Source organism: Mobula birostris, chromosome X (assembly GCF_030028105.1).
Source record: "Mobula birostris isolate sMobBir1 chromosome X, sMobBir1.hap1, whole genome shotgun sequence".
Classification (NCBI taxonomy): Eukaryota; Metazoa; Chordata; class Chondrichthyes; order Myliobatiformes; family Myliobatidae; genus Mobula; species Mobula birostris.
Genome location: NC_092402.1, coordinates 1131725 through 1157110, shown reverse-complemented (window position 1 = coordinate 1157110; position 25386 = coordinate 1131725). Strand labels below are relative to the sequence as shown.

Below are 25386 nucleotides of genomic sequence, written 5' to 3'. Positions count from 1 at the left end.
GCCGAGCAGCTGTCTAGCAACTGCGGCGGCTCGGAGAGCGGGCACTGGATTGGTCGAGCCGCTGACAGTCAACTGCGGCGGCTCGGAGAGCGGGCACTGGATTGGTTGATCCGCTGACAGTCAACGGTGGCGGCTCGGAGAGCGGAGACATGATTGGCCGAATCGCAGTCCGGCTGCTCGGAGAGCGGACGCATGATTGGCCGAGCCGTTGTCCATCAACTGCGTGTGCTTGGAGAGCGGGGGAGTGATTGGCCGAGCCGCTGGCTGTTAACAGCAGTGGCAGCGATGGCGCGGCCGGGCGGGGTGGCCGTCCTTCTCCTGCTGATGGTACCGGGTTTGTCCGCGGTTGGCTTCCCCGGACTGTCGCACCTGGTGCCGGCCGCGAGTGACGAGGTGCAGTCGGAGGCGGTGCAGCAGCTGTGCCGCCGGCTGCTCGGGCCCCGTGCGAATGACTTCGTGCTGACGGTGAGGCAGCAGCGGCCGGCGGGAGCTGGGGCCCCGGCCCCGGCCTTCGAGTTGAGCTCTCTGCCCGACGGCCGGGTACAGGTGCTGGGCACCACGGGAGTGGCGGCAGCCGGCGGGCTGTACTGGTACCTGCGCACTTTCTGTGGCTGCCACATCTCCTGGTCCGGGCGGCAGCTCCAGCTGCCCACACCGCTGCCGCGGCTCCGCCGGGTGTTACAAATCACCGCGCCCGACAGGTGAAGTCGACTCGGCCCCCCCTCCTCGCCCGCTCCCTCGTCGGGTCGGGTGGCCCCCCCCCCTCGCCCGCTCCCTCGTCGGGTCGGGTGGCTCCCCCCCTCGCCCGCTCCCTCGTCGGGTCGGGTGGCTCCCCCCCTCGCCCGCTCCCTCGTCGGGTCGGGTGGCTCCCCCCCTCGCCCGCTCCCTCGTCGGGTCGGGTGGCTCCCCCCCTCGCCCGCTCCCTCGTCGGGTCGGGTGGCTCCCCCCCTCGCCCGCTCCCTCGTCGGGTCGGGTGGCTCCCCCCCTCGCCCGCTCCCTCGTCGGGTCGGGTGGCTCCCCCCCTCGCCCGCTCCCTCGTCGGGTCGGGTGGCTCCCCCCCTCGCCCGCTCCCTCGTCGGGTCGGGTGGCTCCCCCCCTCGCCCGCTCCCTCGTCGGGTCGGGTGGCTCCCCCCCTCGCCCGCTCCCTCGTCGGGTGGCTCCCCCCCTCGCCCGCTCCCTCGTCGGGTGGCTCCCCCCCTCGCCCGCTCCCTCGTCGGGTCGTCCCCCCCTCGCCCGCTCCCTCGTCGGGTCGTCCCCCCCTCGCCCGCTCCCTCGTCGGGTCGTCCCCCCCTCGCCCGCTCCCTCGTCGGGTCGTCCCCCCCTCGCCCGCTCCCTCGTCGGGTCGTCCCCCCCTCGCCCGCTCCCTCGTCGGGTCGTCCCCCCCTCGCCCGCTCCCTCGTCGGGTCGTCCCCCCCTCGCCCGCTCCCTCGTCGGGTCGTCCCCCCCTCGCCCGCTCCCTCGTCGGGTCGTCCCCCCCTCGCCCGCTCCCTCGTCGGGTCGTCCCCCCCTCGCCCGCTCCCTCGTCGGGTCGTCCCCCCCTCGCCCGCTCCCTCGTCGGGTCGTCCCCCCCTCGCCCGCTCCCTCGTCGGGTCGTCCCCCCCCTCGCCCGCTCCCTCGTCGGGTCGTCCCCCCCTCGCCCGCTCCCTCGTCGGGTCGTCCCCCCCTCGCCCGCTCCCTCGTCGGGTCGTCCCCCCCCTCGCCCGCTCCCTCGTCGGGTCGTCCCCCCCCTCGCCCGCTCCCTCGTCGGGTCGTCCCCCCCCTCGCCCGCTCCCTCGTCGGGTCGTCCCCCCCCCTCGCCCGCTCCCTCGTCGGGTCGTCCCCCCCCTCGCCCGCTCCCTCGTCGGGTCGTCCCCCCCTCGCCCGCTCCCTCGTCGGGTCGTCCCCCCCTCGCCCGCTCCCTCGTCGGGTCGTCCCCCCCTCGCCCGCTCCCTCGTCGGGTCGTCCCCCCCTCGCCCGCTCCCTCGTCGGGTCGTCCCCCCCTCGCCCGCTCCCTCGTCGGGTCGTCCCCCCCTCGCCCGCTCCCTCGTCGGGTCGTCCCCCCTCGCCCGCTCCCTCGTCGGGTCGTCCCCCCCTCGCCCGCTCCCTCGTCGGGTCGTCCCCCCTCGCCCGCTCCCTCGTCGGGTCGTCCCCCCCTCGCCCGCTCCCTCGTCGGGTCGTCCCCCCCCCCTCCCACTCACCCGCTCCCTCGTCGGGTCGTGTGTCCTCCCTCCTCCCCCCCCCCCCCCCCGTCACCCGCTCCCTCGTCGGGCCGGGTGTCCTCCCTCCCCCCCCCTCACCCGCTCCCTCGTCCCCTCCCTCGCTCCCTCGTCCCCTCCCCCCGCCCCCCGCCCCTGTTGTGAGCAGATCCAATCCCAAAAGTTCTTCTCCAATGTTTTCCAAAGGAATGGCCCCAAACAATAAAAATCTGGGAGCTCTACACTGGTGAATCTGGTACCTGCGGTCGGTCAGTTCCTGCTAGAAAATGTGAGGGTTGAGAAATGCACACGTTTGGGGGAGAAAAAAACAGAAGCTGATTAGTAAGCCTAGTTTTGTTTTGTATGGCAGGTCATGTGTAACCAATTTTATGGAGTTTCTCTGCAGAAGGAGCCCTGTAATCAGGGCAATAAACCTGGTGTCTACCAGGTTCTGCTGAGCAGCGTTCAGATTGCGCGACCTAAGACCACAAGACAAGGAGCAGAGTATTTTTTATTTGGTGTAGGTCTGCTCAGTCATTCAGTCGTAATTGATGCATTATGCCCTGTCAGCTGCCTCCTCTGGAGAGAATTGGGTTGATGGTCAGTCCAGAGATTCAGGGAGTCAAGTCAAGTTTATTGTTATTTAACGATATACTGTCAAACCAGACAGCGTTTTCCTGACCAGGGTGTAAAACAGAATGCTTGTGTAACACACTATAAAGTTAGGGAAGCTAGAATAAAATCCACAAGTGAATTATACATAAATGAACAAAACTAAAGTGTATAACTTAATTATTGTCAGGTACAGAACAGATTAACCGGTGAGGTAATTGGAAACAAAATTCCACAACCTATGGAACTTCTCTTACTTCCGCTAAGGCCCCACCTCCCCCTCGTACCCCATCCTTTACTCATTTTTATACACACATTCTTTCTCTCACTCTCCTTTTTCTCCCTCTGTCCCTCTGAATATACCTCTTGCCCATCCTCTGGGACCCCCCCCCCCCCCCCCCCCCCCCCCCCCCGTCTTTGTTTCCGGACCTCCTGTCCATGATCCTCTCGTATCCCTTTTGCCTATCACCTGCCCAGTTCTTGGCTCCATTCCTCCCCCTCCCCTGCTCTTCTCTCCTATCATTTTGGATCTCCCACTCTCCTTCCAACTTTCAAATCCCTTACTCACTCTTCCTTCAGTTAGTCCTGAGGAAGGGTCTCGGCCTGAAACGTCGACTGTACCTCTTCCTAGAGATGCTGCCTGGCCTGCTGCGTTCACCAGCAACTTTGATGTGTGTTGCTTGAATTTCCAGCATCTGCAGAATTCCTGTTGTCCACAACCTATGGGCTCACTTTCAAGGACTCTTCATCCCATGGTCTCCATATTTATTGTATCTTATTATTTATTTTGTATTTGCACAGTCTGTTGCCTTTTGCACACTGGTTGAACTCCCAAGTTGGGGCGGTGTTTCACTGATTCTGTTACGGTTATTGTTGTGCCGACTGTGCCCCTCCAGGGCTGTATCTGGTGAGGTGTATGTACTTTGGTAATGAATTTAGTTTCAACTTTCACTGCATGGGTTTTTCCCCAGTTGCTGTGGTTTCATCCCAGTTGGGCGTTAACCTGTCCAGTACTCTGTGGTTAGGTTCGGATTAAATCAGGGTTGTCGGGACAGCATGCTCAAAGGGCCAGAAGGGTCTATTCTGCTTTATCTCTTTAAGTAAATAAAATCGCTGGTTCCATAGACGATGAAGATAATTAGGAAATGCAGAGGAAATTTGATTTCAGGTAAATGCAAAATGCTGCATTTTGAAAAGACCAGTGTGGGGTTAAAGCATTGAGTCAGTGTTAGCATCCTGGAGAGTGTTGTCGAACAGAGGGACCTCGGAGTGGTCCCAGGAAAGGGCGCCACAGGTAGACTGTGTGCTGAAGATGGCTTCTGGCATGCTGCCCTCATCAGTCAGGGCGTTGAGTACAGAAATCAGATAACACACATCAAAGTTGCTGGTGAACGCAGCAGGCCAGGCAGCATCTATTGGAAGAGGTACAGCTGACGTTTCGGGCTGAGACCCTTCGTCAGGACAGAAATCAGATGTGTTGCAGTTGCGAAAAGGCCGCAGCGGATTGCGGCAGATTATTTGGGCTCTGACCAGCGACCAGTTGGGACGTTTGAGAGGAGAGGATTCCACTGACTGAGTAGAAAAAGTCAGCGGCAGCTTGCGGCCGGTTAGTTTGCAGCTCTGACCAGTGACCAGTCGGTGTCTGGGATTGATTAGCAGCAGCATATTAAAGGAAGGCAGGGGGGCAAGCGCGGCGGCCATCATGGGAGTAGACAGAGGTAGAGTGGTGAGGCTGCAGAGCTTTAAGGCTTTGGCAAGGAGCGGCTTCAGTCAGAGAGGCAAAAAAGAAAAACTCCAGGCAAAGATTGTTTTCCCTTCTGTTCTGTACATTTGCTCAGTCAGGACAGTAGAGATACCAGGCAGGATAGATGGATGCTGCTCTTGAAGGAGGTGGGAAGGCAGGGAGGCGTCCAGTGTCCCTGACTACTACAACTGCGAGAGGTGCATCCAGCTGCAGCTTCTGACAATCTGCGTTGAGGAGCTGGAACTGGATGAACTCCAGATCATTTGGGAGGCTGAGCGGGTGATAGACAGGACATACAGAGAGGTCGTTACACCCAAGGTGCAGGACAGCCAGGAAGGATAAAGGGGTTAAGTAGACAGTGCAGAGTACCCCTGTGGTCATCCCCCTCAACAGCATGTATATCACTTTGGATACCGTTGGGAGGGGTGACCTAGCAAAGGTGGGTCACTGGCTCTGTGGCTCAGAAGGGAGAAGAAGCGAGCTGTGGTGATGGGGATTTGTCAGTCAGGAGGACAAGCATTGAGTGGAAAAGCAGATTGTGCAGAGGATATGAGAGTCTGCAGAGAGATGTAGATAGGTTAAGTGAGTGGGCAAGGGTCTGGCAGTTGGAGTACAGTGTTGGTAAGTGCGAGGTCATCCACTTTGGAAGGAAAAATGGATCCGATTATTTAAATGGTAAAAGATTGTAGCATGCTGCTGTGCAGAGGGACTTGGGAGTTTGTGCATGAATCACAAAAGATTGGTTTGCAGGTGCAGCAGGCTATCAAGAAGGCAAATGAAATAATGGCCTTCATTGCTAGAGGGATTGAATTTAGGAGCAGGGAGGTAATGCTGCACCTGTGCAGGGTACCGGTGAGGCCGCACCTGGAGTACTGCGTGCAGTTCTGGTCTCCTTACTTGAGGAAGGATATACTGGCTTTGGAGGTGGTGCGGAGGGGGTTCACCAGGTTGATTCCGGAGATGAGGGGGTTAGACCATGAGGAGAGATTGAGTACTTGCTGGAATTCAGAAGGATGAGAGAAGATCTGATAGAAAGGGATAGATAAGACAGAGGCAGGGAAGTTTCCACTGGTGAGTGAGACCAGAACTTGGGGACATTGTCTTAAGATTCAGGGGAGTGAGTTTAGGATGGAGATGAAGAACTGCTTTTCCCAGGGAGTGTTGGATCTGTGGAATTCTCTGCCCAATGAAGCAGTGGAGGCTACCTCAGTAAATATACTTAAGACCAGGTTGGATAGATTTTTGCATAGTAGGGGAATTAAGGGTTATGGGAAAAAAGGCAGGTAAGGTGGAGATGAGTCCATGGTCAGATCAGCCATGATCTTATTGAATGGCGGAGCAGGCTCGACGGGACAGATGGCCTACTTTTGCTCCTATTTCTTATGTTCTTGTGTAGGCAGGGGGTTCTGTGGGCGAGAGCGAGATTCCCGGATGGTGTGTTGCCTCTGGAATATCTCAGATTGATTCCTCAGCATCCTGAGGTGGGAGGGTGAGCAGCCAGAGGTTGTGATCCATGTAGGTACCAGTGATATGGGTAGGATCAGTGCCACGTGCTCGTGAGGCCAGAACTAGGGAGGTTATACAGTTTAACGTGTGGCTAAGGATTTGGTGCTGGAGGGAGGGTCTCAGAGTTTAGGATGATTGGGCTCCCTTCAGGAGACGGTCGTAGGGACAGTTTGTACCTGACATGGAGCAGTATCCAAGCGGGAAGGTTTATTAATGCTGCACGGTGAGGTTTCAACCAAAGCTGCGGGGGAATGGGAACCAGAGTGCCAGAACAGTTAGTGGAGAGCTCATAGAGGCAGATGTTGGTAAGACCTTAGACAAAGTCAGGAATCAAAGGTTGAGCGTGGTGCAACTCGTGTCCTGAGCTGTGATGTAATAAGTGTCACAGGAAAGGCTGATGACCTCAGGGCATGGGTCAACACCTGGAATTGTGCTGTTAGTCATAGTCATACTTTATTGATCCCGGGGGAAACTGGTTTTCGTTACAGTTGCACCATAAATAATAAGTAGTAATAAAACAATAAATAGTTAAATAGTAATATGTAAATTATGCCAGGAAAATAAGTCCAGGACCAGCCTGTTGGCTCAGGGTGTCTGACCCTCCAAGGGAGGAGTTGTAAAGTTTGATGGCCACAGGCAGGAATGACTTCCTATGATGCTCTGTGTTGCATCTTGGTGGAATGAGTCTCTGGCTGAATGTACTCCCGTGCCCACCCAGTACATTATGTAGTGGATGGGAGACATTGTCCAAGATGGCATGCAACTTGGACAGCATTCTCTTTTCAGACACCACTGTCAGAGAGTCCAGTTCCATCCCCACAACATCACTGGCCTTACGAATGAGTTTGTTGATTCTGTTGGTGTCTGCTACCCTCAGCCTGCTGCCCCAGCACACAACAAGCAAACATGATAGCACTGGCCACCACAGACTCGTAGAACATCCTCAGCATCGTCCGGCAGATGTTAAAGGACCTCAGTCTCCTCAGGAAATAGAGACGGGTCTGACCCTTCTTGTAGACAGCCTCAGTGTTCTTTGACCAGTCCAGTTTATTGTAGCCCAGTTGTAGCCCTTAGTGAGACTTGGCTGCAGGAGGGGCAGGACTGGCAGCTTAGTGATCTGTGGTTCCATTGTTTTTGACATGACAGAGTGGGAGGGGTGATGTTACTAGTAAGGGAAGATGTCACAGCAGTGCTCAGTCAGGACAGACCGGAGAACCCATCTAGTGAGGGCTTACAGGTGGAAAGATATGACCATGTGAATGGGGCTATATTGCAGACCACCCAACAGTCCAAGGGGTTTAGAGGAATAAATTTGTAAAGAGATCGCAGACAGTTGCGAGAAACATAAGGTTGTTATAGTTGGTGATTTTAACTTTCCACATATTGACTGGAAATCCAATACTCTAAAACGACTAGTTGGGATAGAGTTTGTCATGTGTGTTCAGGAAAGTTTTCTTCATCAGCACATGGAAGTCCCAACAAGAGAGCATGTGATACTTGATCTGCTATTCAGGAATAGCAGATATGCTAAGAGACTAGATTCAGTGGGTAAACATGTTTTTTCATCCCATTATTAGATTCCACGGCTCCATTTTGTTCCATAACAATTCTTCCAGGTGCCATTCTAGCAAACAAATGTTTTACTTTAATTCAGCCATTCTGTAAACTTTCTTTTGCAAGGTCACAAATCTTATTAAATATTTCATTCCTGCTATTCCTGCTATGCTGATTCCTGCTAGACAGGGCAGATGACAGAGGTTTGTGTGGGGGAGCACTTTGCATCTAGTGATCAATGCCATTAGTTTCAAAGTAAATATGCAAAAAGATAGGTCTGGTCCTTGAGATTTTTAAATAGGAGAAAGGCCAATTTTGATGGTATCAGAAATGATCTGGCAAGTGTGGATTGGGGCAGGTTGTTTTCTGGCAAAGGTGTACTTGGTAAGTGGGTAGCTTTCAAAAGTGAAATTTTGAGAGTACAAAGCCTGTCAGAATAAAAGTGTAAGGAACCCTGGTTATGAAGAGATATGGAGGCGCCGGTTAAGAAAATAAAGGAGGTTTATAGCAAGTAGGAACAAATGAGGTGTTTATGGAGTATAAGAAATGTAGGAGAACACTTCAGAAAGAAATCGGGAAGGCAAGACAAGGTGAAGGAAGATCCTATGGGGTTCTACAGATATGTTAAAAAAACAAAAGGAATGCAAGGGACAAAATTGGTCCTCTGGAAGATGCGAATGGTAATCCATGTGTGGAGCCAAAACAGGTGGGGGAAGATCTTAAATAAATTCTTTACAGCTGTTTTTACTTTGGAGAAGGACACAGAGTCTATAGAAGTGAGGCAAAGCAGCATTGACTTCATGAACCTTGTACAGATTATAGAGGGAGAGGAGTTTGTTACCCTGAGGCAAATCCCCAGGACCTGACAAGGTGTTCCCTTGGACCCGACCGGAGACAAGTGCAGAAATTGCAGGGGCCCTAGCAGGGATAGTTAAATCCTCGTTAGCGAATGGGGAATTGGAGGATAGTCAATGCTGTTTAAAAAAGGCCCTAAACTAAGCCAGGAAGTTATAGGCTGGTGAGTCTGACGTCAGTTGTAGGAAAGTTATCGGAAGGTATTTGAAGGGATCGGATATGCAAGTCTTTGGACAGTATGGGTTCATGCATGGTAGGTCCTGTCTAACCAATCTTATAGATTTTCCCAGAGAAAGTGGATGAAGGCAAAGCAGTGGATATTGTCTACGTGCATTTGACAAGGTCCCGCATGGGAGGCTGGTCAAAAAAGTTCAGTCGCTCGGCATTCAATATGAGGTAATAAATTGAATTAGACATTGGCTTTGTGGGAGAAGCCAGAGAGTGGTATTAGAGGGTTGCCTTTCTGACTGGAGGCCGGTGACTCGCTGGGTGCTGCAGGGATCGATGCTGGGTCTGTTGTTGTTTGTTATCTATATCAACAATCTGGATGATAATGTGGCTCTGATGAAGGGTTTCAACCCGAAACATTGACTGTACCCTTTTTCCATTGAAGCTGCCTGGCCTGCTGAGTCCCTCCAGCATTTTGTGTGTGTTGCTTTGATTTCCAGCATCTGCAGACTTTCCCTTGTTTGTGATAGTGGATAACTGGATCAGTAAATTTGTGGATTACACCACAGAGAAAATTTGCAAGGATGTTGCTGGACCTGGAGGATGTGAATTAGAAGGAAAGGTTGAATAGGTTAGGACTTTATTCCTTGGAATGTAGAAGATTAGGGGGAGATTAGATAGAGGTATACAAAATTATGTGGTATAGATAGGGTAAATGCAAGCAGGCTTTTTCCATTGAGGTTGGGTGGGACTATAACCAGATGTCATGGTTAAGAGTGAAAGGTGAGGAGTTTAAGGGGAACATGAGGGGCAACTTCTTCACTCAGAGGGTCGTGAGGGTGTGGAACGAGCTGCCAGCACAAGTGGCAGCAGTTCGTTGCAAGATAACGCTAAAAACTGAATTACTTTTGGGATATATCAACAAATGACTTCTAATGTTGCATTTGCCTTCCTCACCTCAGACCGAATCTGCAAATTAACCTTTAGGGAATCCTGCACAAGGACTCCCAAATCCCTCAGATTTTTGTACTTCCTCTCCATTTAGAAAATAGTCAACCCTTTCATTCCTTCTACCAAAGCGCGTGACCATACACTTCCTGACACTGTATTTCATCTGCCATTTCTTTGCCCATTCTCCTAATCCAAGTCCTTCTGTAGCCTCTCTACTTCCTCAGAACTACCTCCCTCTCCACCTATCTTTTTTATTGTTTGCGAACTTTGCAGCAAAACCATCAATTTTATCACCCAAATCACTGACATACAATGGAAAAAGAATTGGTCCCAACACAGATCCCAGTGGAACACCACTAGTCACTGGCAGCCAACCAGAAAAGGCTCCCTTTATTCCCTCTCTTTGCCTCCTGCCAAGCAGCCGTTGCTTTATCCACGCTGGAATGCTTCCTGTAATACATGGGGTCTTAGCTTCTTAAGCAGCCTCATGATTGGCACCTTGTCAAAGCCTTCTGGAAATCCAAGTATACAACATCAACAGATTCTCCTTTGGCTCTACCTTGTTATTTCTTCCCTTGAGGAAACCATGCTGACTGTAGCATATTTTATCATGTTCCTCCAAGTACTCTGAAGCCACATCCTGGACGATCGACTACAATATTTTCCCAGCCACTGAGATCAGACTAACTGGCCTATAATTTCCTTTTTTTCTGTCTCTCTCCCTTCTTGAAGAGTGCAGTGACATTTGCAATTCTTCAGTCTTCTGGAACGATTCCAGAATCCAGTGATTCCTGAAAGATCAGTACTATTGCCTCCACAGTCTCTTCAGCCACCTCCTTCTGAACCTAGGGATGTAGACCACATGCCCAATGTGACTTATCTGCCTTCGGACCTCTCAGTTTCTGCAGACCATTCTCCTTACTAATGATAACTTCACACACTTCATAATCCTTACACCCAGAACTTCCAGCATACTGCTGATGTCTTCCACAGTGAAGACTGATGCCAAATACTTGTTCAGTTTGTCTGCCATTTCCTTGTTCCCCTTTACTACATCTAAGGCACCCATTAGTCTTATGAGACCATCGATCTGCGCCTGGAAAGCCTTCACTGTCCAGGGCGCAGGCCTGGGCAAGGTTGTATGGAAGATCAGCAGTTGCCCATGCTGCAAATCTCCCCTCTCCACGACACCGATGTTGTCCAAGGGAAGGGCAAGGGCTGATACAGCTTGGCACCGGTGTTGTCGCAGAGCACTGTGTGGTTAAGTGCCTTGCTCAAGGACACAGCATGCTGCCTGGGGCTTGAACTCATGACCTTCAGGTTGCTAGTCGAATGCCTTAACTACTTGGCCACGTGCCCAGATCTACAGCATTGTTTTCCAGTGGTCGGATATCCACTCTTGCCTCTGTTACAATTTATGCATCTGAAGAAACTTTTGATAACCTGGTTAATATCACCGGCCAGCTTACTTTTGTATTCAATCTCTACCTTAATTACTTTTTAGTTGCCTTCTATTGTTTTTTAAAAGATTCCCAGTCCCCTAATTATTGCTGTATTATATGCTCTCTCTCGGGCTTTTATGTCGGCTTTGACTTGTTAACCATGGTTGTGTCATCTTGCATTTAGAGTAGTTCCTCTTTGGGATGTATATATCCTGAGCCTTCCAAATTGCTTCCGGAAATTCCAGCCATGGCTGCTCTGCCATCATCCTTACTGGTGTTCCCTTCAAATCAATTCTGGCCAACTCCTCTTTCATGCCTCTGTGATTCCCTTTACTCCACTGTAATACTGATACATCTGACTTTAGTGCCACTTTCTGAAATTTCAGAGTGAATTCTATCATATTATGATCATTGCCTGTAAGGGTTCTTTTACCTTAATCTCTCTAATCAATCCCTGTTCATTGCACAATACTCAATCCAGAATAGCTGGACTCAGCCACAAGCTGCTCTTAAAAAGCCATCTTGCAGGCATTCTAGAAATTCCCCCGTTGGAATCCCGCACCAACCTGATTTTCCCAATCTACCAGTATGTTGAAGTCTCCCATGATACTATTGTAACATTGCCCTTTTGGCATGCATTTTCTATCTCCTGTTGTAACTTGTAGACCACATCCTTACTACTGTTTGGGGATCTGTATATAACTCCCATCAGGGTCTTTTTACCTTTGCAATTCTTTGGCTCTATCCACAATGTTTCAATGCCTTACAACCCTATGTCACCTCTGTAATGATTTAATTTCATCACTTACTAACAGAGCCATGCCACCCCTTCTGCCTTCCTGACTGTCCTTTCGATACAGTGTGTATCCTTGGGCATTAAGCTCTCAGATATAATCTTCAGCCACGATTCAGTGGCTTACAACATCATACATGCTGATCTGTAACTGTGCTGCAAATTCATCAACCTTATTTCATATACTGTGCGCATTCAAACAAGCCCGATAGAGTTCTTTGAGGAAGTGACCAGGCATATAGATGAGGGTAGTGCAGTGGATGTGACCTATATGGATTTTAGTAAGGCATTTGACAAGGTTCCACATGGTAGGCTTATTCAGAAAGTCAGAAGGCATGGGATCCAGGGAAGTTTGGCCAGGTGGATTCAGAATTGGCTTGCCTGCAGAAAGTAAAGGGTGGTGGTGGAGGGAGTTCATTCAGATTGGAGGGTTGTGACTATTGGTGTCCCACAAGGATCGGTTCTGGGACCTCTACCTTTCATGATTTTTATTAATGACCTGGATGTGGGGGTAGAAGGGTGGGTTGGCAAGTTTGCAGACGACACGAAGGTTGGTGGTGTTGTGGATAGTGTAGAGGATGTGTAGAGGATTTGTCGAAGATTGCAGAGAGACATTGATAGGTTGCAGAAGTGGGCTGAGAAGTGGCAGATGAAGTTCAACCCGGAGAAGTGTGAGGTGGTACTCTTTGGAAGGACAAACTCCAAGGCAGAGTTTAAAGTAAATGGCAGGACACTTGGTAGTGTGGAGGAGCAGAGGGATCTGGGGGTACATGTCCACAGATCCCTGAAAGTTGCCTCACAGGTGGATAGGGTAGTTAAGAAAGCTTATGGGGTGTTAGCTTTCATAAGTCGAGGGATAGAGTTTAAGAGTCGTGAGGTAATGGTGCAGCTCTATAAAACCCTGGTTAGCCCACACTTGGAGTATTGTGTCCAGTTCTGGTCACCTCACTATAGGAAGAATGTGGAAGCATTGGAAAGGGTACAGAGGAGATTTACCAGGATGCTGCCTGGTTTAGAGAGTATGCATTATGATCAATGATTAAGGGAGCTGGGGCTTTACTCTTTGGAGAGAAGGAGGATGAGAGGAGACATGATAGAGGTATACAAGACATTAAGAGGAATAAATAGAGTGGACAGCCAGCGCCTCTTCCCCAAGGCACCACTGCTCAATACAAGAGGACATGGCTTTAAGGTAAGGGGTGGGAATTTCAAGGGGGATATTAGAGGAAGATTTTTTACTCAGAGAGTGGTTGGTGCGTGGCATGGACTGCCTAAATCAGTGGTGGAGGCAGATACACTAGTGAAATTTAAGAGACTACTAGACAGGTATATGGAGGAATTTAAGGTGGGGGCTTATATGGGAGGCAGGGTTTGAGGGTCAGCACAACATTGTGGGCTGAAGGGCCTGTATTGTTCTATACTATTCTATGTTCTATGTATGTTAAATATAACACCTTTAATTGTGTATTCACCTTCGTCGATTTTGTCTGCCTTTTACTTTTTTGTAAAAGTAAAGACCCCTCCTTTGTGATTTTTTTTTTTTTTTTTTACAAATGACCTGGATGAAGAAGTGGGTTAGTAAGTTTGCTGATGACACGAAGGTTGGGGTGTTGTGGATAGTCTGGAGGGTAGAGAAGTGGCAGATGAAGTTCAACCCAGATTAGTGTGATGTTCATTTTGGTAGGTCGAGTTGAAGCACAGATTGATGGTAGGACTCTTAGCAGTGTGGAGGATCAGATGGATCTTGGTGTCTGTGATCATAGGGCACTCAAAGCTGCTGGTTGACAGTGTTGTTAAGAAGGTATGTGGTGTGTTGGCATTCATCAACCGTGGGATTGAGTTCAAGAGCCGAGAGGTAATTTTACAGCTATACAAGATCTTGGTCAGACCCCACTTGGAGTACATTCTTCCGTTCTGGTCACCTTACTACAGGAAGGATGTGGATACTACAGAGAGAGTGCAGAGGAGATTTAAAAGGATGTTGCCTGGATTGGGGAGCATGCCCTATGGGAATAGGTTGAGTGAACTTGGTCTTTTCTCCTTGGAGCGATGGAGGATGAGAGGTGACCTGATAGAGGTGTATAAGATGAGAGGCATTGATCGTGTGGGTAGCCAGAGGCCTTTTCCCAGGGCTGAAATGGCTAACATGAGGGGGCATAGTTTTAAGGTGCTTGGAAGTAGGTATAAGGGGGATGTCAGAGGTAAGTTTTTCCACAGAGTGGTAGGTACGTGGAGTGCACTGCCAGTGACGGTGGTGGAGACGGAAACATTGAAGGGACTCCTGGATAGGTACATGGAGCTTAGAAAAATAGAGGTAAGGAAATTCTAGGCAGTTTTTAAAGTACGTTACATGGTTGTCACAACATTGTGGGCTGAAGGGCCTGTAATATGCTATAAAATTCTGTTTGTGTTGCAACTCATCCTGTTGACTGCAATTTTGCCCTATCATCAACCGGTCCTTGCTAGGAGTCTCACTATACATTGCCCCTGTTATAGAGGCTTATAAAATCACGAGGGGTGTAGATAGGTTCATGAGTCACACTTTTTTCCTACATTGTGGAGTCTAAAATGTGGTCTTAAGGTGTGAGTGGAAAGATTTAAAGCAGATGTGGCAGGCGTGGATTGGGATGGGTTGTTTTATGGCAAAGAGATGTTTGGTTGGTGGGTGCTTTTCAAAAGTGAAATGTTGAATGCACAGAATTTGTATGTTCCTTTGGAGTAAAAGGCAAGGCTAATAGGATTAAGGGACTTTGGTTATCAAGCGATACTGAGGTCCTGGTTATCGAGGGATATTGAGGTCCTGGTTAAGAAAAGGAAGGATAATTAGGTGCTTGAGCGTGGTCATCTACGAATGGATCTTAAAGAGGGGAGAGATGCATCTTTTTACATCAGCGTTTACTTGGGAAACAGACATAGATTGTAGAATTGAGGCAAAAGCGCATTGAGCTTGTGGCAACACACACAAAATGCTGGGGAAACTCAGCAGGTCAGGCAGCATCTATGGAAATGAATAAACAGGTGACGTTTTGGCCTGAGACCATTCTTCAAGACATGGACTGTGTCTGGATTGCGGAAGAGGGGGCGCTGGCTGTTTTGAGGCAAGTTCGGGTGGGTATATCACCAGGGCCTGACAAGATGTCCCCCTTAGACTTTGTGGCAAGCTTAATGCAGAAACTCCAGAGGCCCTGGTAGAAAGTGTTAAAACATCTTTAGTCATGGATGAGGTGCCAGAGGACTGGAGAATAGCTGACCCCGGTCCATTATTCAAGTAAGGTTCTAAGAAATAGCCTGGGAGCCTGATATCAGTCATGGGTAAATTATGGGAAGGTATTCTAGAGAACAGGATTAATAAATAATTAATTGAGGCAGCCGCTTATTTGGGATAACTTTTAAAGAGCAGAAACTAACGGAGAAAATAGCTGGGATTTCCTTTGTTTATTTGGGACACAATGCCTCTTAATTGGGACAGGAGACTGTCACAGGACAGTTTCTAACTTGCCTCAGTCGCGTGCACTTCTGTGGCTGTTAGACTCTACACCATGCATAGAGCAAACATTTAAAAACAAGAAAATCATCAGTGTACAGAAGTTACCGCTGAGGTCTCTTTTAAATCTCTGCCCTCTTTTCTTGTATCTGTGTCCTGTAGGTTTGGGCAACCCAGCCCTGGGAAAAATTTTCAAGTTTAATTATCATTCAACCATAAGTCAATACAGCGTTCTCTCAGGGTCAAGGTGTAAGTACACAGCACAGCAAGCATAGTCCAATTCTCTCAGTGACACATCCCGCAGTGATGAACTGGGCTGACTCTGTTACCTTCTGTAGGATTTTCCATACCAGGCAGTGATGCAGCCAGTCAGTATACTCAACACAACACACGTATTGAAGTTTGTCAAACTTAACATTTTTAGCTTGGGAGAATCCACCTAATAATTATATTGGGTGTGTTCATTAAAAATGTACACCCAATTCAAATAGTAATTGTAAAACCAAAGCAATTCAGATAACAGAAGTGTAGGCTTGATTCTGCTGGAGAAAGCAGCTTCAGTTCACGTACACTACAGGCAAGTTTGCTAAATACTTGGGTATTTAGTCATTTTTCCCCATATGGGTTTATCCCATCATGACCTTCGATGCCTTGCCTATTTACGAGCCTGTTAAATGTACTAATTGTACCTGCCTCATCCACCACCAACTCTGCTAGTGCACTGTTTTTTTAAGAAAAAGAGAATTCTGCTGCACAGAGAACATGGTGTCACAATACTCATCGCAGTTCCTTTCTTCAGATCCTAATGCGAGGATCTCACCTGGTCCCTGAACTCCTCCATCCTGATCTAAAAGGCGCAAAAGTGCCTTTATTTCCTGCGGAGCATCAAGAAAGCTCACCTCTGTCCTAGGATACTGACGGACTTTTACCGCTGTACCATTGAGAGCATACTCACCAACTGCATCTCAGTGTGGTATGGCAATTGTCCCGTATCGGACCGCAAAGCACTCCAGTGTGTGGTGAAAACTGCCCAGCGGATTATTGGCACCCAATTGCCCACCATTGAGAACATCTACCATAAACGCTGTCTGGGCAGGGCGAAAAGCATTATCAAGGATGCATCTCACCCTTCATGGACTTTTTTACTCTCCTCCCATCCGGTAGGAGCTGCAGGAGCCTCCGCTCCCGCACCAGCAGGCACAGGAAGAGCTTCTTCCCTGAGGCCGTGACCCTGCTGAACCTCACATCACAGCCCTAAGCAGTATTGCACCCATATTGTACTGTCTCAGTACTTTTATATTTGTGTACTGTAACACTTTTTATTCGCAGTTATTTTGTAAATAACAGTATTCTTTGCATTTCTGGTTGGATGCTAACCGCATTTCATTGGCTTTGTATCTGGACTCGGCACAATGACAATAAAGTTGAATCTGTCTATCTATTGAATCTACCTATCGGTATCCTTGTATTTTCAAATCAGAATCAGGTTTAATATCACTGGTATGTGTCATGAAATTTTCAGTAGTACAGTGCAATACATTGTATTTACTGTGAATTACACTAAATATATAAAATAGTTAAATAAGTAGTGCAAAAATAGAGATAAAAGTAGTAGTGAGTTAGTGTCCATTCAGAAATCGGATGGCAGAGAGGAAGAAGCTGTTCCTGAATCGTTGAGTGTGAGCCTTCAGGCTTCTCGTTGGTAGCAATGAGAAGAGGGCATGACCTTGGGTGGTGGAGGTCGTTAATGATGGATGCAGCCTTTTTTGAGACATCACTCCTTGAAGATGTATTGAAGGCGGGCTGTATTGTGGTTGACTATGGATTGATGGCCCAAGGTTTTGACTTTGCGTGATTGTGATACTATTTGTGCTGGCTACCTAGTGTATGCTTGGTGCTGTGTGTGACTGCTGATGCTGTGTTTTGCACCCTGACCCCATAGTAACGATGTTTCGTTTGGCTGCATGGTTGAATGACAATTAAACTTCAATATTACAGAGGCTAGTGCCCATGATGGAGCTAACTGAGTTTACAACTCTCTGCATCTAACTTTGATCCTGTGCAATAGCCCCTCACCACCCTCCCCAAATACCAGATGGTGATGCAGCCAGTTAGAATGCTCTCCACAGTCCATCTGCAGAAATTTGCGAGTGTTTTTGACAATTGATCCAATGTGTGAAATGCTTTCTGTTTCTGTTTTAGGTTCCATTATTACCAGAATGTTTGTTCGTACAGTTATTCCTTTGTTTGGTGGGACTGGGATCGATGGGAGAGAGAGATTGACTGGATGGCGTTAAGTGGCATTAATCTCGCTTTGGCGTTTACCGGCCAAGAAGCCATATGGCAAAGAGTAAGGCATTTCTGACTGCTGTCATGTACTGTTCAGCAAGATCTTCTAACAAACTACAACAAATTCAGAGTGGATTAAATTATAGGCACGTTTATCACATGCAAGGGAAGTCTACCTCCATACGTTAAGTTGTGAGGTAACTTCAATCTTACAACTCAAAACAGACCATATTTATACTTTTAAAGAGACCAGGTTGTTCCATTTCATTGCATAATGTTCTTCATTCAGTCCATTTGTCTTTAGAGGCTTTTCCCCCACATGACAACTGTGTCCTGTTTTTCTGTTGTCAAAACATTCTTGCCATAAACACCCTCCTTCTCTCCCCCCCCCCCCCCAATCATAAAACACACACAGACTTCCGGTAAGCCTCCATCCAAACCAGCAAAGCACTCTGGGGTCACACAGGTTCCATTTTGTCAGATAACATTTCACAAAAGTTATAAATTCATAAAGACTTCAGGGTTGCAAATAAATTTCCACACTGCCGGCTAATTGAGAAAAATTCAGAATCCTTGTTGAAAGTATTAATACTAAATTATTTCCTTAAGATTGCCGGTCCAATTCCCTTTTGAAATCCCTGAGCTGACCATTTTCTTTTAGTTCTTGTTCCCTGCTACTGATCCATCTATCAGTGTAGACATTTTGCCTGTATCTGTCCCATTGTGATGCTTTACTCTTCAATATCTGTTTCTCTCTGAAAGGAAATCGGCCCTAGTTTCTCCAACAAGGCCCTATTTCTGAAGTTTATTCACTCTTGAAATTTACGTACAAAGGGAATTAGGAAGGTCAGAAGGGGTCATGAAAAGTCTTACATTGCTCCGTCCTCAGTGATCACCTTGGTCAGCACCTCAAAACTCAACCAAGTTAATAAGGCATGACTTACCCCAGCACAAAACCATTCTGACTGTCCCGAATTAGACCATGCTTTTCCAAATGCTCATAAATCCTGCTGCTCCAGTAACTTCCCTAACACTGGAGTGAGGCCCACTAGTTTATAATTTCCAATCTAAACTGCTTTCAGTCAGATGTGCCAAATAAATGAAACGTTTTGACGTTTTCCTCTCCGGCCATTCTTTCATTAATTTGGTTGAATCCTTCGTGGCACCAGGCCACGTTTATGTTGTGTGCTGAATAATTGTTGACTTGGACGTGCCACTCAAGCTGTCCAAGGCTTTTGTGACCGTGGTAGATTTCAGTCTGTTCACAACACCTCGGATACTGAAGTAGTTTGTTCCCACTGCAGAGTTTGGGATTTAGTGGAGCGGCCATTGTGTGAGTGGACCAGTGTTGGAGTGGGTGTTGAGGCTTTGGCTCATCGATGCTTTAGCGAGGAGAGGCTAGGCCTTGGGTAGATTTAAAAAAAAAATGATTTATTTCTTTTATTTCTTATTCCACATTTAGAGACGAGCACGATAGTGGACTGCTCCTCTTGTGGGATGTGGGCATGCAGGGAGACCTCCAGTGTCCCTGATAACTACAACTGCGAGAAGTGCATCCAGCTGCAGCTTCTAACATTCCATGTTAAGGAATTGGAGCTGGAACTGGATGAACTCCAGATCATTTGGGAGGCTGTGTGGGTGATAGACAGGGCATACAGGTAGGTAGTTATTCCCAACGTGCAGGATACAGGCAATCGGGTGACTGTTAGGAGGGAGAAAGGGGATAGGCAGCCAGTCGAGAGTACCCCTGTGGCTGTTCCCCTCAATAAAAGGTTCACCAGATTGGATACTGTTTTGTGGTGGGGGGGGGGAATGATCCCGAAGAGCCTGGCTCAGTGGTTCAGAAGGGAAGGGGGAGAAGGGACAAGCTGTAGCGATAGGGGAGTCATTAGTTAGGGGAACAGAAAGGAGGTTCTGTGGAAGAGAGCGAGATTCCCAGATGGTATGTTGCCTCTTGGGTACCAGGGTCAGGGACATCTCTGACCGAGTCCACAATGTTCTTAAGTGAAAGGGTGAGCAGCCAGATGTCGTGGTCCATGGTGGTACCAATGACAGGTGGGACGATTGACCAGCTTCTGCAGAGTGAGTTTAGGGAGTTAGGTGCTAAGTTAAAGGTCAGGACCTCCAGGGTTGTGATCTCAGGATTGCTACCTGTGCGATATGCTGGAGGGGCCAGAGATAGGAAGATCATACAGTTTAACATGTGGCTAAGGAGTTGGTGTTGGAGGAAAGGCTTCAGATGTTTGGATCATTGGTTTGTCTCTTCCAGGGAAGGTACAGAAGGAATGGTTTGCTCCTGAACTGGACGGGGTCTTGTATCCCAGCAGGAAGGTTTATTAGTGCTTCACGGGGCTTGTGGAACGGCGGGTGTTGTATGAAAGTTGCAGAGAGATGGGAACCAGGGTGCCAGAACAGATAGTGGAGAGGTTGTGTAGACATGCTGTTAAGTCATGAGTTGAAAGGTTTAGCATTGTGGGACTAAAGTTCTGTGCGTGTATATTTCAGTGTAAGGAGTATTGTAGGAAATACAGGAGTAACATGTAAGAATACAAAGTAGGGAAGGCAGATGAGCTCAGGGCATGGATCAATGCCTGGAATTATGATATTGTACGCATTAGTGAGACTTGGTTGCAGCAGGGGCAGAACTGGCAGGAGGGATTAAAGGAGGGGGATGACATTACTAGTCAGGGAAAATGACACGGCAGTCTGGAGAGCCCGTCTAGTGAGTCTTTATGGGTAGAGTTGAGGAGTAAGAAAGGTATGACCACGTTAACTGGGCTATGTTATAGACCACCCAACAGTCCACAGAATTTAGAGGAGCAAATTTGTAAAGAGATCGCAGACTGTTGGAAGAAACATAAGGTTGTTATAGAAGGTGATTTTAACTTTACACATATTGATTGGGATTCCCATACTGCAAAAGGGCAGAATGGGAATGATTTTGTCAAATGTGTTCAGGAAAGTTTCTTTCATCGGTACATAGAAGTCCCAACTAGAGAGTGCGATACTAGATCTCCTATTGCAGAATGAGACAGATGTTTGTATTGGGGACCACTTTGCATCTAGTGATCATAATGCCATTAGTTTCAAGGTAATTAAGTAAAAAGACAGGTCTGGTCCACGATTTGAGATTCTAAATTGGAGAAAGGTCAATTTTGTTGGTATCAGAAAGTACCTGGCAAATGTGGATTGGGACAGTCTGTTTTCTGCAAATGGTGTTCTTGGTAAGTGGGAAGCCTTCAAACGTGACATTTCAAGAGTACAGAGTTTGTAAGTTCCTGTCAGAAAAAAGGTAAAGATAACAAATGTAGGGAGCCCTGGGTTTTGAGGGATATTGAGGGAATACAAGGTGTACAGCAGGTATAGGCAGGTAGGAACAAATGAGGTACTTACGGAGTACAAGAAATGCAAGAGAAGGGCTAAAAGAAGACACGAGGATGTTCCAGCAGACAAGGCGAAGGAGAATCTGAAGGGCTTCTACAGATCTATTAAGAGCAAATGGATAGTAGTGGACAAAATTAGTCCTCGAAGATCAGAGGTAATTCGTGTGCGGAGCCAAGAGATGGGGAGAGATCTTAAAGGGATTTTTTCCACCTGCATTTAGATTCAAGATTCAAAAGACTTTATTGTCATTCTAACCATACATCAGCTCTGCAGGGCAGAATGAGACCGTGTTCCTCAGGGGCAGTGCAATCATAATATAACAAACGCAACACTAAATAATAAACATAACAATAAATAGTAAAACACAACAGCCACATGTCAGTTAAAATCAGTTATAAGTGTCCAGTGCAAGTTAAAAGTGCCCAAAGCAGAGTCAGGTGGAGCAGCTACTTAGCAGTCTGACTGCCTGTGCGAGGAAGCTGTTTAGTAGCCTTGTGGTTTTAGTTTTGATGCTCCTGAAACGTTTGCCTGATGGCAGAAGAACAAACAGTTCATGGAGAGGGTGTGAGGGGTCTTTAATGATGTACCGTGTCTTCTGGAAGCATCGACTCTGAAAGAGGTCTTGGACAGAAGGTAGGGAGACCCCAGTAACCTTCTCTGCTCCCCTAACCACCCTCTGCAAGGCTTTTTTGTCAACAGCACTGCAGCTGGAGTACCAGCTTGTGATGCAAAAGGTCAGCACACTCTCAACCACGCCTCTAGAATGTAGTTAAGATGTTAGTGGGGAGTGTTTTACTCGTGAAACACACAGTCTATAGAAGTGAGATAAAGTATCTGCGAGGTCATGGACCCTGTACATATTACAGAGGAGGTGTTTGCTGCCCTGGGCCAAATTAGGGTGGGTAAATCTCCAGACCAGTGTGTTCCCTTGGACCCTCTGGGAGGCTAGTGCAGAAATTGCAGGCGCCCTAGCAGAGATATTTAAAACATCCTTTGCCATAGGTGAGGTGCTGGATTGGAAGATTGCTAATGTTGTTGAGCTATTTTTAAAAAAAAGGTTGAAAACATAAAGCAGGATATTATAGGCTGTTGAGCCTGACATCATTGGTGGGAAAATTATTGGAGTTCTAAAGAACTGGATATATATGTATTTGGATAGACGGGCTGATTAGGAAATCTTAACATGGCTTTGCGCATGGTAAGTTGTGTCTAACCAATCTGAGAGTTGCAGGGAAGTTGACGAAGGCAAGGCAGTGGATGTTGCCTGCATGGACTTTGACGAGGTCTTGCATGTGAGGTTGGTCAAAGAGATTCAGTTACTTGGCATTCAAGATGAGGTAGTAAATTGGATTAGACGTTTGTCTGGTGGAAGAAGTCAGAAAGTGGTCACAGATGGTTGCCTGTCTGACTGGAAGCCTATGATTAGTGGAGTGCCCTACGGATCGGTGCTGGGTCCTTTATCGTTTGATATCTAAAGTAACAATCTGGATGATAATGTAAACTGGGTCAGCAGATTTGCAGATGATGCCACAATTGGGCGTGAGGTGGGCAGTGAGGAAGTCTATCAAAGCTTGCAGTGGGATCTGGATCGGGGGAATTTAATGCAGACAAGTGTGAAGGTGTTGCATTTTGGGAGAACCAACCAGGGTAAGTCTAACACTGTGAATGGTGGGGCCGTGAGGAGTGCAGTGGAACAAGGGGACCTGGGAATACAGGCCCATAATTCATTGAAAGTGTTGTTACAGGTCGATAGGGTTGTATAGAAAGCTTTTGGCACTCTGGCCTTCATAAATCAATGTATTGAGGACAGGAGTTGGGATGTTATGTTGAAATTGTATAAAATGTTGTTGAGGCCTAATTTGGAGTATTGTCTAGTTTTGGTCACCTACCCACAGGAAAGATATCAATAAGGTTGAAAGAGTACAGAGAAAATTTACAAGGATGTTGCCAGGACTTGTGGACCTGAATTACAGGGAAAGGTTGAATAGGTTCGGACCTTATTCCTTGGAACGTGGAAGATGGAGAGGATTTGATAGAGGTATACATGCTTTTTCCACTGAGATTGGGTGGGACTAGAGCTGGAGGTCATGGCTTAAGGGTGAAATGTTTAAGGGGAACATGAGGGGGACTCGGGGTGGTGAGAGTGTGGAACGAGCTGACTGCTGTGCAAGTCGTACATTCAAGGTACATTTCAATATTTAAGAGAAATTTGGATAAGTACGTGGTTGGGGCGGTATGAGGGCTATGATCTGTATACAGATCGATGGGACGAGGCAGTTTAAATGGTTCGGCACATACTAGTGCCTGTTTCTGTACTGTAGTGTTCTATGACTCTCTGATCAGCCCCACTCCTCAAACTACAACTATAGAAATAGATCCGGCGCTATGAGGCCCTTTGTTGGTTGGTTTTGACCACGGGCGTTGTGTCCTAGCTGTCATACACAAGCTAGGTCATCCTGCTCTGAATGAAACTCGGAAAGCTATTCTACCACCCGTAATTCAGCAGCATGAGGTAACACTTGTGTCAGTGGAGATCCGACACTGGAGAAGGACGGTCCCAGCCAGGACAGGGAGACCGGATGAATTTGCATCCCACCCTCTGCTCTGTTTATTAGTGCTTCACAGCACCAGTCACCTGGGTTCATTTCCGTAAGGAGTTTATATGTTCCTCCCTGTGACGGCATGGGCTTTCTCTGTCTGCTCCGGTCGATAGATTAATTGGTCATCGTAAATTGTCCCGTGGTTGGGCTGGGGTTAAATCGGGGATTGCTGGGCCATGTGGCTCGAAGGGCCGGAGGGGCCAATTCTCAGTAAACAAATAACTGTAAAGTTGCTGTTGATTCAAAGTGTTCTTTTTCTTACTTTTCTTTCAGGTATATCTTTCACTTGGACTCACACAAGCTGAAATCAATGACTACTTTGTTGGACCTGCATTCCTTGCGTGGGCCCGGATGGGCAATATGCACAGCTGGGCGGGGCCGTTGTCAGATTCCTGGCATAAAAATCAGTTAAATCTCCAGGTAATTATTGATCAGCCTTGGACAATCAATTATTTTATGTTTAAAGCACCAGACATCTCACATTGAAGTATCCATCACCAGCAGCATAGAGTACAGCACCGAAGCAGGCCATTTGGCCCATCTAGTCTGTGCTGACCCATTTAAGTGTCTGCTCCCATCGACCTGCACCCAGACCATATCCCCGCTAAACAGATTTCTCTTGCATGTTGAAATCAACCGTGCATCCACCACTTGCGCTGGCAGCTCGTTCCACACTCGCACCACCCTCAGAGGGAAGAAATTTCCCCTTAAACACTTCACCTTTCACCCTTAACCCATGACCTCTAGTTCTAGTCTCATCCAAACTCGGTGGAACAAGCCTGCTTGCATTTGCCCTGTCTAAGTTAATACCTAGCACTCAGTTAATAGTTCCAAACGACTGTATACCCTGCACGGCAACCCCTGACAAACTGTAGCTGCAAGTTTGAACATCCAGGAGGCAGAACAATGGAAAGTGCATTTTGTTGAACGGAAACAAAAGACAATTAAGATTGACTGACAAGGCTGGAATCCAACCAGGGAATTTTGGGAAGACTTTGCCTCTGATTCCACTGCCTTCCAGTGTGACTCTATGTATTACAACTGTTTGTGTAAAAACTGGGGGTAGAAGGGTGGGTTGGCAAGTTTGCAGACGACACAAAGGTTGGTGGTGGTGTTGATAGTGTAGAGGATTGTCGAAGATTGCAGAGAGACATTGATAGGATGCAGATGTGGGCTGAGAAGTGGCAGACGGACTTCAGCCCGGAGAAGTGTGAGGTGATACACTTTGGAAGGACAAACTCCAAGGCAGAGTACAAAGTAAATGGCAGGATACTTGGTAGTGTGGAGGAGCAGAGGGATCTGGGGGTACATGTCCACAGATCCCTGAAAGTTGCCTCACAGGTGGATAGGGTAGTTAAGAAACCTTATGGGGTGTTAGCTTTCATAAGTTGAGGGTTAGAGTTTAAGAGTCGCGATGTAATGATGCAGCTCTATAAAACTCTGCTTAGGCCACAATTGGAGTACTGTGTCCATTTCTGGTCGCCTCACTATAGGAAGGATGTGGAAGCATTGGAAAGGGTACAGAGGAGATTTACCAGGATGCTGCCTGTTTTAGAGAGTGTGCATTATGATCAGAGATTAAGGGAGCTAGGGCTTTACTCTTTGGAGAGGAGGAGGATGAGAGGAGACATGATAGAGGTGTACAAGATATTAAGAGGAATAGATAGTGGATAGCCAGCGCCTCTTCCCCAGGGCACCACTGCTCAATACAAGAGGACATGGCTTTAAGGTAAGGGGTGGGAAGTTCAAGGAGGATATTAGAGGAAGGTTTTTTACTCAGAGAGTGGTTGGTGCATGGAATGCACTGCCTGAGTCAGTGGTGGAGGCAGA

General features: G+C 48.0%; 1 protein-coding gene across 1 annotated transcript in view; it reads left to right on the top strand.

The window, feature by feature from the left end:
- The first annotated feature begins 285 nt into the window (after window positions 1–285).
- Window positions 286–25386, top strand: part of naglu (N-acetylglucosaminidase, alpha) — a 56747-nt gene continuing 31646 nt past the window's right edge. Inside the window, exons 1-3 of the mRNA XM_072249258.1 lie at window positions 286–701; window positions 17486–17633; window positions 23830–23976. Of these exons, the coding sequence (XP_072105359.1) occupies window positions 286–701; window positions 17486–17633; window positions 23830–23976 (711 nt within the window). The remainder of the gene's footprint in view (window positions 702–17485; window positions 17634–23829; window positions 23977–25386) is intronic.